The following is a 12670-nucleotide window of genomic DNA, read 5'->3' on the forward strand; positions in this document are numbered from 1 at the left end:
AATCTTCAGAACAAAAAATATATTCGTTAATTGTCGTTTTTGCGAAGCTAACGAAGCAGAGGCCAATACATTATTATTCCTTTGATTCTGTATCAAAGAAACAGTAAAACCTTTTTGTTCAAAATGAGAACTTTGATGATTTTTATTTGTTGTTTTTTTTTTGTTATTTATTTTTTAATTTTCCTTCTCATTTAGCAAAGTATTTATTGTAAAACTCGTTTATTTGAAACACTTTAGAGTATTCTTCCGCTTTTGAGAAGTTTGTTTGAATTTGAACGTTTTAAACGATTGTTGATAAATGCTCGTGGTGAGGAGTACTGTTGGTGTCGTAAAGCTTTCAAAGCATTTAAGTATGTTTAGGTAAATTAGGGTTTATTTTAAAGGCAGTTTTGTACAATTAATACAAATTCGCGAGCGTCTTAGTCTGCGCGGAATGTGATGATGATGTTTACCACACAAGTTTCCAGGCTTGAACCTGAAGTAGGCACGTACCAATTAATAGACAATCGAGAAAAATAAAATTCGTGAAAAAAACTGTGAATCTTATACGTAACTTAGAAAGCACTTTCTTTCTTACATGAAAAGAGGCCTTTGCTTTAATGTTGGTAAACATTCCTTTTAAAAAAACCTTCCTCATTATCTCTCATCTTATTTACTTACGTCTACATTCTGGCCTTATTACGTACAGCCAACAACAGTGGCACTCACCTTTCTAGACTCGTATTTCACGTTTTCACTTGCGGTTTTGCGCATGCCTGTACTTACCTTCCCTTTGAGTTCTTTGTGTTGCGGTTTCGTTACGATATTTATTTGTTTACGTTTACCTATTAAAATTCCGTGGTTAGGGATATTTGACGTTCGATTTCTGACTGTGTTTTTGATGACTTGTGTAAATGTTGATTGTTCCTTTGATATTTAAATCCGGGAGTACAAGTTATGTTTGTCACGTTAATACTCTTTTCATGTTTTTTGATCATAAATTTAATGAAAAGCTTTGTACAATCTTGTAGGTAGGAGAACGACAGCGGGCTACAGAAGTTTGGTCCTTTCCTGGGGAAAGAAATGGATCTAGAAATAGAAACGCACTAGGCACTGAATCCTTTTTTCAACTTAGTCGTACCAAAAAATAACAAAAATTAACCACAATTCACACGTATTTTTTACTCCAAAGAAAAAGTAATAGCACTTTTTCTTAGTTGAAATCTGGCGGGTCGCATTAACACTCAAATGACGCCGGGGGATTTTTAGACCCACATGACAAAAAATAATGTTCGCATTCGCACGATATTTCGGCGGAGCTATCATGTGCTGACAGGAACGCTTAACGCCTGATTGCGGTGCTTATAAAGTGTTTTGCTGGTATTTTGTGAAAATATTATGTGGTCGAAAGTACCCCTAGTGGTGAAGGAAGGTTAAACGTGTATAACGTATATTTTTATGCACGAGTTGATGTAGATACAATCATTCTTGTATAGACAAATCGATTGGAGTTAAAATTACCAGTTTTGATAGTAGGGTATTATGTAGTTAGCTTTTAAAAACAAAGCAAGCATAGTAAATACAACACTTATATAAAGACAAAAGTTTCTGATTGCGTTTTTATGTTTGATACATCGTCACCGCAGAATATACTTGTATATTTGGCATAGAGGTAAAGGAGGCTCTGGATTAACACTTAGGTATGTTTTTATCAGTAAGCACCACTAGGCGCAGCTCGTGTTATATGTATAGTTACTTGACTTCACAATTCTTAGACGGGTAGTGATATATGTATCTCTGATGATCGCTACTAACTGATAGATGATATGTATCCGGTAGGAACAAAAATTAAGCATGGATACCGGTACACCGAATAACTTAGAATACAATAACTGTCCAAGTGCGATAACACTCGCAAAACTGATTGGTCTGTACAAACACGGTTAAGAAAATATGAAACAAGTACCAGCTTTGTCTTCAAAGCAAACCACGATCTTTATTTTTAATATTCTTTATTATAGCGGCAACAGAAACACTTCATCATCGTTTTTACCCTGGTTTGGAACCCTGAAAACCACTTAGTGAACAGGTAATAAAATCTGTTTACATAAAGGTCGTTCTGAAAAAGGTCTACAAGTAATAAACCACTTAATTCCGACTTATCATAATTACATACATGTCACAAAGTCAAAGGGTTATTTATTAGTAAAAGTACTTAAATAACGTGATGTCATGTTAATATTTCGGCCTGTAGGAACATTTAGTCCGTTTGCACACGAGACCACGCAAGTATCCGATATTTTTTTTTGTTAAGATAGCGGAATCTTCCGGACACCGGCTCCATCGGGGCAGGGAACGGGAAATGTCAAAATCTTACTGACTAATCCTAAGCCGCCGTGTGGTTTCTTATAATGCGTAATCATATACAAAGGTTCAGTAAATTGGAATTTCGTGTGGCGTCACGTGTAGCCCCCGCTTCCCTACGTTTCTCAACCATGTTTTATTGGTATTATCAAATAAAAAAAACTGCGAATCCATTTTTTTTGACTGTTTTTCCCAAAGACTTCCTTTAGTAAAAATATCTTGCATTCTGTTATATCATTACAACAATGAGGTTTTCACAAAGGCATGCATTGGAACCTGTCGTCTTCAGGAATCAAAGATTTCAGTTGCATCGTGTACAAATAGGCTTAAAACCTTAGTCGGTTGTACGTGGTGTAAATCCCTAAACATTTCTTATTATGATTGGCATTAAGTATGTGTTATTTTCGTCGTCGTCTTGGAATATACTAATTGATTTGACGTTGTATACATTTTTATACATAAGAAATTAGTTTACCTATTTCTTCTTTGATAATTATATGTAATAGACGTTCACAATCAAGATTTTTTTTTAAGTGACAGTTTCAATAAATTGTTTAAAAGCGAGTGAGGATGGAGGTGACGGACGGACAGACAGCTGTGCCTCAGTAATATGGTACCGTTTTTATCTATTGGGTTCAGAAACCTAAACATATTTTAGAGTAAGTAGGTACTTCGTTTAAATGTAACTGAGTTTTATTATTCTAACACAACTTTTGTATATCTTAACTGATTGTGACAAACGTGGACGGCCCATTCCCATTTTAAATGGGCAGCTTTCAGACCAACGTCAGCGATTTGTGATTTGGAACGCAGTATACTGTTCCGTATTCGGTCAACCAGTTTAACTCCCGATAACTCCTGGGCCAAAGTCTGTACTCTCTGGGTTCCATCCAACATAAAACGGCGACGAGGACGGCCTCGAATGAGATGGCGCGACGAACTGGATGCGTACCACAAACAGTGGATGGCAAAAGCAATAGACCGGACAGAGTGGAAGAATCTAAGGGAGGCTTTGCCCTGCAGTGGGAAAGTAACGGCTGAAAAAAAAGAAAAAAAACAACTGATTGTGAGTTTTTGTAGTCTTGACATCTCTACAAGTGACATAATGCTCTGTTTACATTTTGGTTATGATATTGAGACATATTATTATATTGCCCGCTGCTCCCTCTGCCTAGGGTATAAACATTCACTACTATTACTACACTTTCACAAATACTTCAAATACAGTATGAGTAAACAATAAAACCTTTTTTGTTTTTACTCTGCTGTTTTTGTTTTCCCCATCATTTTGTCCCATAACTACAGCGCGTGCAAATTACGATGCACAAGACAAGTGGTCATCTCGCCGTCATTACAAAGCTCTCGACGGCTCATTAATATAATGATCCCATTAGTCTAATGCAAAAAGAAGTTCAGCTACAACAAAAGATAATTATTTTAGTTTTTGTTACAGATTTTTGTGCACGAGGTGTTAGTTTTTGCTCATATTTGTTGAATGTCTGAAGTTCAAGAAGGGAATCAAATATAATATGAGCGGAATAGTTAATTATTTTTTATATTAGCGTTTTTGTGTTTGTCTTTTTTCCATTTCTTTTACTTAGGAACAAGTAAATCACACAATCACGGAGTGTTACCTTGCGAAAAAAAGTATTGACAACTAAATTGACAAATAAATTTTATCAATTTTCACCATAGTTTGTGGTTGATGCTGTTTTCTGCCTACGAGATTTTGGCGTCTACAATATACTACAGATACTCCATTATCAATATAGGTGTTTTACACAAATATAGACAGCAGATAGTGCGGTAATGTCAACACGGAATACTGAACTGTCTAGTACTGACTTACTAAAGTACTAAACGTCTCAGTTCGGATCCGTGATAGTACATTTGCTTTCCTCTTCGGGACATACGTACTATAAGTTACGAGTACAATCTCCCATTATTGAAAGCAACAAGCAAAGAGTAAATTGAACCTTATGGCTTTGACTTAAAGTTGATTTTAAAACCTGTCCAATAAATCATTTATATCTTCCACGTGTGATGAATTTACCCAGTTTCGGAAACATCGATATTGTTAAACCAAAAAGTATTGTATACATAACTTCATCCATTGTTACTTATTTGACTTTATTCCCAAGCTATTATGGTCGACTTTCATTAATCGTCGTTCCTAGTCTTTCGGTCTACTGTACGGCAGTTTGACCGATATATCTGAGAGCTTGTCTAAGACACGTGAACTTAACTGTAAGCGGAGTCTGGCTTCTAGCCAAGTATAAGAGCAAGTGAAGCAAGTGAGGCGAGCGAGGCGATTGAGGCGGGAGGCAAGTAGTCTCGTTTATAAGGCACGTGCTCTTGTGAGCTGCTTGGTTTAGGTGAATTGCTTCATTATTTAACTGGTTTAAATGAGTACGAAAGAGGTTGTTTGAGGACTTTTTTCTAGTGTTTTTTAGAAAAAAAGTACGTAATTAAGTTTATTTTTAATTTTGCTAACAATGCATTTTGACGACGCCGGGTCAAGTTTTAAATGGATTTTCTTCTCTCCAGGATAATTTTTTAAAATTTGTTATATCAAAAATAAAAGAACGTTGTCCTATTAGTTTTGAACTCCCTTACAAATTCCGGCCTAACAGCACAGAAATGGCATTCAAAATAAACCGGGAACTGTTTTAACTCATTGTTGGTAAGTATATAATTTATTTGCTTACAATTTTCCATTAATCGTGTGTTGCTATTTCAAATGTGATAAATCCTTAAACAAAGATATATCCTTTCCACTGAGTGACAGCCTGATTGCCTAAGGTCTGCAATAAATACGTCGCGTCGTCACTCGCGTCGCTTTTTCTACAACAATTTATAGATGCAGGGTCGCCACAAAAAGTATATGTTTCCGACTGAAGTACGATGGTACGACGGTAGTATTAATCACATAATAGTTAGTGATAAGAACTTACATTAAATGATAAGAAGTAAAGTTACTGTTGTGGTAACTTCTTTTGAAAGCACAACGACAGCAATTTGCGAATCTACTGTCAAAATGAATTTCGATGGAACCAATTAGATTCGACCAAAATTTGTGCTGAAGTTATTTTGTAAGCGTTACCGCAATATTTTAGGTGTCGTAATGCTTTTACGATTTGTGTTCGATGTCCTTTATTGTTTAGTACGTATGAGTGCGTGCATGACATAAAATGTCGTTAGTGACGAACGAGTATTATGAGAAATAAAGTTCATAGAGTGATGCCGGACGCATGACTTGACAGCTGTACCGCGCCGACGCGCGATCACGATTTCCAAATAACTCGTTTAATCAAACTACCAAACCACTTGCCCTCGTGCCAGCGGACTTCAGTGTTTCAGAAGGAAAAACTCTTGCTCAAACCTGCGATTACAGGTTAAGGTCATTAACCGATAGTTGAAATCCCTCCATTGCACTTGCTACTCGCTTCTCGACGAGAGCGACATCTAGTGGATTAAACCGCTGTCGGTTAGGAAAGTACTTTACTAATTTAAAAGTTTAGCGTTGCATGCTTATAAGCTAAGTTAAAAGATACAACCGATGGGTATTTCTATGCCACCTCTTGTGTAAAAGGCGTATCGGTGCATATTGTGTTGTTGAGAAGGATTGGATTATTCGATAAATGACAGTTAGTACACATTGTATAAAATTCAATATTGTAAATAACGCTTTAGAATGTTTATAACCAGATTTGTGTCATATTCCGAATTAATGTAATACGATTCATTTGTTTCGATATTACGATTTGATGACAATATTTGACGATGAAACCACATCGCACCCCATCGCATCCATTTTCATAAAATTTCGGAACAGGTACGACACATTTTTTTTTACAATTTCTTTGAATATTCTCTTTATTCTAGACGCTTATCCTGGATATAAGTATCTTCTCGAAGACATATCTCTCTGCTACAATAAAAGCTAATTTTATCGTAAAAGTTCCACTCAACGGTAAACCATGTTTTTCCTTGTAATATTACGACTTTACTATTTCACCTGCAACAAATAAATTATCTTTTCCTCCTTTATCTGACACCTTAAAGTCTCTTGTACACAGTCATACTTCTGTGTAGTAAAACCTTTAACATTTGTTGCTGAGTTTCTACGTAGAGCAGCTCACACCATAATATAATGCCGCACGTTAAGCTTTCTGTCAGTGAGGACAGGTTGCGGCCGCTGCGGTTACGTCCGCCGTCGACGATGCGTGCGTCGAGAAATATAGTGGATAGAATTCATGTTAAGAAGATAAATTTAAAACTAGTTTTTCAACTGTTTGAACTTTAAAGAAATTGAACCTAGAGTGATTGAAGTTTTTCACTCACTTCTTTCTTTTTTGTTTTAAAAACCCGACTTCTGCAGTATAGGAGTAGAAGATAAAGAAGTCAGACACAGAAAAAGTATTTTAGGATCACAAATATGTTTGTCCTATGCAGAGATCAAACTCGCACAAAGTTTGTCTGGCATGGTGTCTTATACCACTCGGCTAAACGTGTGGTCAGTTAATTCTCCAAAACCAACCAGTCAAATTCAAACAAGTCTTCATAAAGCTGTTTCATTCTTAGATACTCTGAAAAGCAGCGTCATTCGCAGTGATTTCAACGATATCTAGTTAATACATACTTATCCTTTCGAAATTCCAAATTTTTGATGGAATAAGAAAGCTATACGTATCTAATATAAAAACTTTTTCAACTTGAAATCGTCCTTTATCATATTCAAATATAACTGAACTTAAAACAGGTTCTAACAAGATTCACATTTCAAAACTCATTCCACCAACAAATACCCCATATGTTGTCTACATAGTCCATTTTCCTTTCTCCATAGAAATAAATATGACAAAAAAAACTCCGATAGGTAGCACTATCGTTACCTTTTACGTTAAAAGGCATTTTCTTATCAGCTAGTGGAGAAATCAGTTCGAGCGGGTTCCGCGGCACAATTTATTTTCCTTGTGGCCCCGAGTGACAACAGATGGGGTCGTAAGGGTGTTCACTGAGTGCGGGAGATAGCGTTTTTTGACGATTTTTGATACTATCATTTTGATTCGGGCAATATTTCTATTGCCCTCGTAATATGTTACGTTTAGTACAAGATATTAAAGATCTATCAGATTGAAGATTAGGTGTTATTTCAGTAGGTATTGATAAAAGCGGGTTAAGAAAGATGACCTGTATTCATTTTTATGGCGATATTAATTTAATTTAACGCTCTAACATATTTAGCTCTTACACTAAACACAATGCTTTACCCGATAGCCTTGTAGTCACATCTAGTAAATCTTAGCTCAATCACTTCATGTAAAATTCCTTTTAAGACTGTTTAAAAATGATGAAAAAATTAGATGCCTGTCGTAAAGTTGTGTGAAGTTATAGGTTGGAAATATTAAATATCGTTTCCGGAAGATATAATCGCTTTCAGCGGCACCGTGTCCTCTCCAACCATTTTTCAAGGCTGACACGCATTGAGAAAAAAATATATAAGATGTCTGCCGTTGGTGATGGCTGCAAAGTTTTTTTACTTGCACACTTCGAATATATTTTATTGCATAGAATCAGGGTATGACCTGTTTCTTTGTTCTGTGAAAGGTTTTTTCTATTGAAAAGATATAGTTTTTTTCTCGTTCTAACGATTTTCTTAGTAATTAGTTGTGATAACTATTAGTTTAATAGTTAATACCTTATTAATACTCATTAAGGGAGACTAAGAGAAAACTTATCGAAAACAAGAAAAACTCTATGCTTGCGGACGGTCTGATTTTAAGGATCCAAATCCGCAAACGTATGAAGGATCACGCGTCCAATTTATCAACGAACTACAAAACTAAACCTTATTAGCATTAGAATAAATGCGTTATTAGAGTGTCCAAGGTCGACCTAAAATAGTTGTACACATTTCCTGAACTGATTTGAATATATTAGCGTGTTAAACGTATATAGATTGAGTGATTATAGTGAATTAACTCATGTTACGAGATTATTCAATAGACAGCAACACGATGATCGAGATATCTCGTTATTAGTCAATTTGATTGGTTGACATTATTGGATGACAGAGTACTGTAGTTGTATATTGGTGATGCTCTACTTTAAACAAAAATAGAAGGATTTTTTAATAGTTGCAATTGTTGCTGTTATGTAAAATTATTTTAATTTGCGATATTACTCGTACAGAGTAATATCGTGAACCTCAATTTCAGTTACCAAACTAAAAAAACTAAGATAATTTTATTAAATAACGTCAGTTTTATCAAAGGGAAACAGCGTAAATAAAATCAAATACGTTCATGTTTGCACTTCGTTATACATATCCCTTTCTATTGGTTTACTCATACTAATTTTACGAGCACAAACATTCACATTCTGAACAAATATCCCTGGGCTATATTTTGTGGCAATCAGACCCGTATTACACATAGAAAACATATTAGCCGAAGCCTCAAACGGATCGTTTGCATAAATAAAATATCCAATAAATTAGATGCGCAATAAAGAAAATCCGCATTGAAAATAATGAGTTTCTGAAACCGCGGTAGTTCTGAGATTACCTTAAATACACGGATAAACTCTTCCATAATATTGCCACAAAGGGATCGAAAACAAAACCAACGAAAAATGGGTTTAAAGGATTTTCTAATTGTGCCCAATATCTTGCCGACTTTTACCCAAATAACAGACAATCCCATCAAGGAAAAGAAGAAAAGACTTGTATTGATATAATTTAAATATTTATTTCGTAATGTCACTTGAAACAACATAAGAGCGGGCGGGGGGGTCGCCCAGGACTCGCGAGCGACCCCGTCGCGGCTGTATAGACTATAACGCGTAAAAAAAACAATTGTCAACATCATCTATAATATACCTTTATATTATTTACAATATATCACCGAATGAACGTATTTACACTATCTACTTAGTATGTATAACATACAGAAAGCGAAATATCATACAATATAGGTTGAGTAACATAGTCCGTCAGCCAACAAGGCTCAATTATATACATAGTAGTGACATTTTCGTTAGAACTTTTTATTTCGGCCCCGCCGGTGAGTGCCGAAGAGAATGCGCGCGAACGCTTGGCGGAAGTCGGGGCTGAAGATAGTGTATATCACGGGGTTCAGGGTCGAGTTGAAGTAGCCTAGCCAGAGGAAGAAACTCGCTAAGTAATCACTGATAACACACGTTTGGCAGATGGGCATGACCAACGCCATTATAAAGAATGGAAGCCAGCAGAACACGAATGCTCCTGTGATGATTGCGAGAGTCTTCGCTGCTTTACGTTCCCTTTTTGCTTCGAGAGATTCTTTCTTCTCTCTGTGCGTGGGGGCGGGAACGATGGCTCGCTCCGGCTTCGAGCCGTTAGTAACAGTCGAGGAAGACTTTTCAGGGGACACAGAGGGAGGCGCCTTCTCGTTGATCGTGAACGCTGTGGTCCTCGGCTCTTCGTCCAACGTATCAACGGTGGAGGTGCTCTGGCCCTCTGTCAACAACAACGCGGCAGCCAGTGTCTCCGCACGAGTCCGCTGGTTGCACTTCTTGAGGTTCAGGAATCGTTTCTTGACGAAGCGTCTGTCCCTCGCTGACTGTACGGGCCGCCCGGAGGGAGGAGCGCCGTCAGCCGATGTGGGCCGAGGAGGGGGAGGTTCTCGTCTCCTTCGGATGCGTCTCCTGGCAGTTTGGAAGATCTTCCAGTACAAAATGAGGATAACAGCAAGGGGTACGTAGAACGTCGACATGGTCGCGAAGATTTGATACGCAAGATCTTGGCTAACGAGGCACTTCTGTTGTTGCGTGATTCTGGCGAGGTAGTCAGGGTCCTTCCAGCCGAGCTGCGGGGCCAAGGACACGACCAGCGCCGCCCCCCACACGAGGACAATCATTGTGAAAATACGCTTCTCGTTGCGTATATGGATGTAGTCTACGTCTGTCACTGCCCAATACCTAGAAAAGAACATAAACTGAAATGAGTAATATGCTTTTAAGAAAATATGTTTAGGCGCTGTATAAATTTTGGAGAAAGGCTTAACAAGATTTAATTGCTCGTTACGGGGATAAATGTATAAAGAACCCAATTTAGAATTCTATACGCTAGGTCATCAAAAATAATTTAAATTTTCTACGGTACAATTTCAGTCAGGTTCGTATCAAAGAGGTTTGTTTACGAAACTTTGATAATAAATAACATAGATCCAGGTCCTTGAGTAATTGACAATTAAGGAAGAATAATGTTGCTTAATGTATAAAGTTTGTTTGTTTACCTGTCTGTCGCTATGGCAACAAGGTGAAGAATAGACGCGGAGCTGCAGAGCACGTCGCTGGAGGTCCACATGTCACACAGCTCAGGACCGAGGATCCAGCCTTGACTGACCTGTGATAAAGTTGCTTAATTAGGTACAGGGAACAGTTATTGTACCGTGATTGAGAGATACTCAAGTCATAGAGGTTAAAGCTCTTTTAGACAGAAAATAAAACACGAAGTCATTATGTATTAATAAGTTTGCCTAAAATTATACTTAATGAATCTATCAAATGATCCAGCAGCCGAATATAAATTGTTTAACAATTACCAAGCCCAAATGAAATTGTTCTCTCTTTTGTTTTTCTTTGGAAATTCACTTTATGATTTCTATTTGTATTTTAGAAATCGGTTCGTTTCGTCTTAATGTTGTTCCACCAGTAATTGTAATCGTGTTCAGCAAGTACTAAAAGTATATTTTTTTAAACCTTCTGATTCCTGAAGCCTCCAGAAATATGACAGGTACATGTCTTGTTTAAAAGAATGTTTATCGTTAAAATTTCGAGTTAGTAATTAGTGATTATTTGCCCGCGTATCCAATGAAAAGTGTGCTTAAGCAATAAACCGCAATGAAAAATGAAAGCTCAAACATACGTTTGTGTATTTGAACAAAGTATTCTTTACACGGAAAACAGTGGCAGTAAAATACTATTCAAAGTTATAACAGTGCCCCAACAAACATGAGTAACACTTTCCTAACTTTAAGTTACACCAGCGTTTTAGTAAGTGACGTAAGGGTCGGTGCGCCCGAGGCAAACTCTTATGTAAGCACGTAACTGCGTGTAAACGTTACAATACCAACTTAGCAAATTACACACCAACTAGTTTGGCTAACATTTGGCCAATGTTTGTTACGTTCGCCAACAATGCATTGTTAATTCCTGGATTAAAAGTTTGGCATCGTTTTTTATGCATTACTCCGTTCTCGAAGTTACTTGTGTATTGTTGTTAATGTAGTTGCTGTAAATATGTATTTACTGTGTTCTAAATTGGTAACAAGTTGAATGAGTCTCGATCGTATAAAGCGGCAAGTGATATATTAGTATTTTAGTTTTTTAGATATGTTGCTGTTTTTAAAATTGTTGATTATCTTTACTAATAGGGCTATGTCATACAAAAATGTTAACTTCTTTACGAAATTAAACTGCCACTTAGTCAAGTTTAGTCGATTTGATCTTAAAGGCATGGTCCAATCATCAAATTATCCTACTGAGTTCCAAGTCCAATGCAATATTCTATTTCAAAACCAATTAGATTTAATATTTATGAATGACAGAAAAATGTGTAGAATCGACCACCTTATAGTCCCGCCGACTGGGGTCTATTCTACACTTTGTTCGAAATAAATGTTTAAATTCAGTTGCGAGCGGCTTTATAGCACTCAAATCTTCATGCCAATTAAATTTCTTTGTCGAAATTGTTATGAATAGGCGAAATGAATTCTGTGTACATTTGTACGAAGCGAGCGAATATTGGCACAGCCTGTTAATATTACAATAATGTTGTATTTGAAAGTGTATTTTACATTTGCAAATATTAAGATGTATTTGTTTAATGTCTAGAACTGGTTTTGTTAATTCCATTGTGGTATTGTTGACAGTAAATGTAGAGTTTTATGACTGGTTTATTTGTTTTTGGAATAATTTAATAGCGGCTATACTGAATTTTAAAAATGTCAAGTGTCAATAACTTGAGTTCATTGTCACTCAACTCTAAAATGGTGTTCTTAAAGGACGGTCATTCATTGCTCTCGGGTCTATGTTCGAGACTATTCTTTCTTCGTATCGATCTTCGGTCAATGGCGACTATGATTCATAGCAATACTCGGCAAACATTATCAGGAGTCTTGATCAGGTCTTTGCACGTGCAGGAAGAGGACGCTGGGCAGGTTTAGGCAAGACGCCACAGACACAGGGCTCATACGTGCCAACCTCTTGATTTCCGAAATCTACTAATAGTTGTCTATATCAACCATGGAAACAGTAAGCCCAGAGACAGCTGCTCGAGCGG

The 12670-nt window shown here is 36.8% G+C and overlaps 1 protein-coding gene across 1 annotated transcript in view; it reads right to left on the minus strand.

Moving 5' to 3' along the window:
• Positions 1-9075: 9075 nt before the first annotated feature.
• LOC113498672 (5-hydroxytryptamine receptor) overlaps positions 9076-12670 on the minus strand; it is a 79131-nt gene continuing 75536 nt past the window's right edge. The window contains exons 5-6 of the mRNA XM_026878782.1: positions 10623-10732; positions 9076-10305 (exon numbers count right to left, since the gene is read on the minus strand). Coding sequence (XP_026734583.1) covers positions 9384-10305; positions 10623-10732 — 1032 coding nt within the window. The 3' untranslated portion in view covers positions 9076-9383. The remainder of the gene's footprint in view (positions 10306-10622; positions 10733-12670) is intronic.

This window comes from Trichoplusia ni, chromosome 11, assembly GCF_003590095.1.
Source record: "Trichoplusia ni isolate ovarian cell line Hi5 chromosome 11, tn1, whole genome shotgun sequence".
Taxonomy (NCBI): domain Eukaryota; kingdom Metazoa; phylum Arthropoda; class Insecta; order Lepidoptera; family Noctuidae; genus Trichoplusia; species Trichoplusia ni.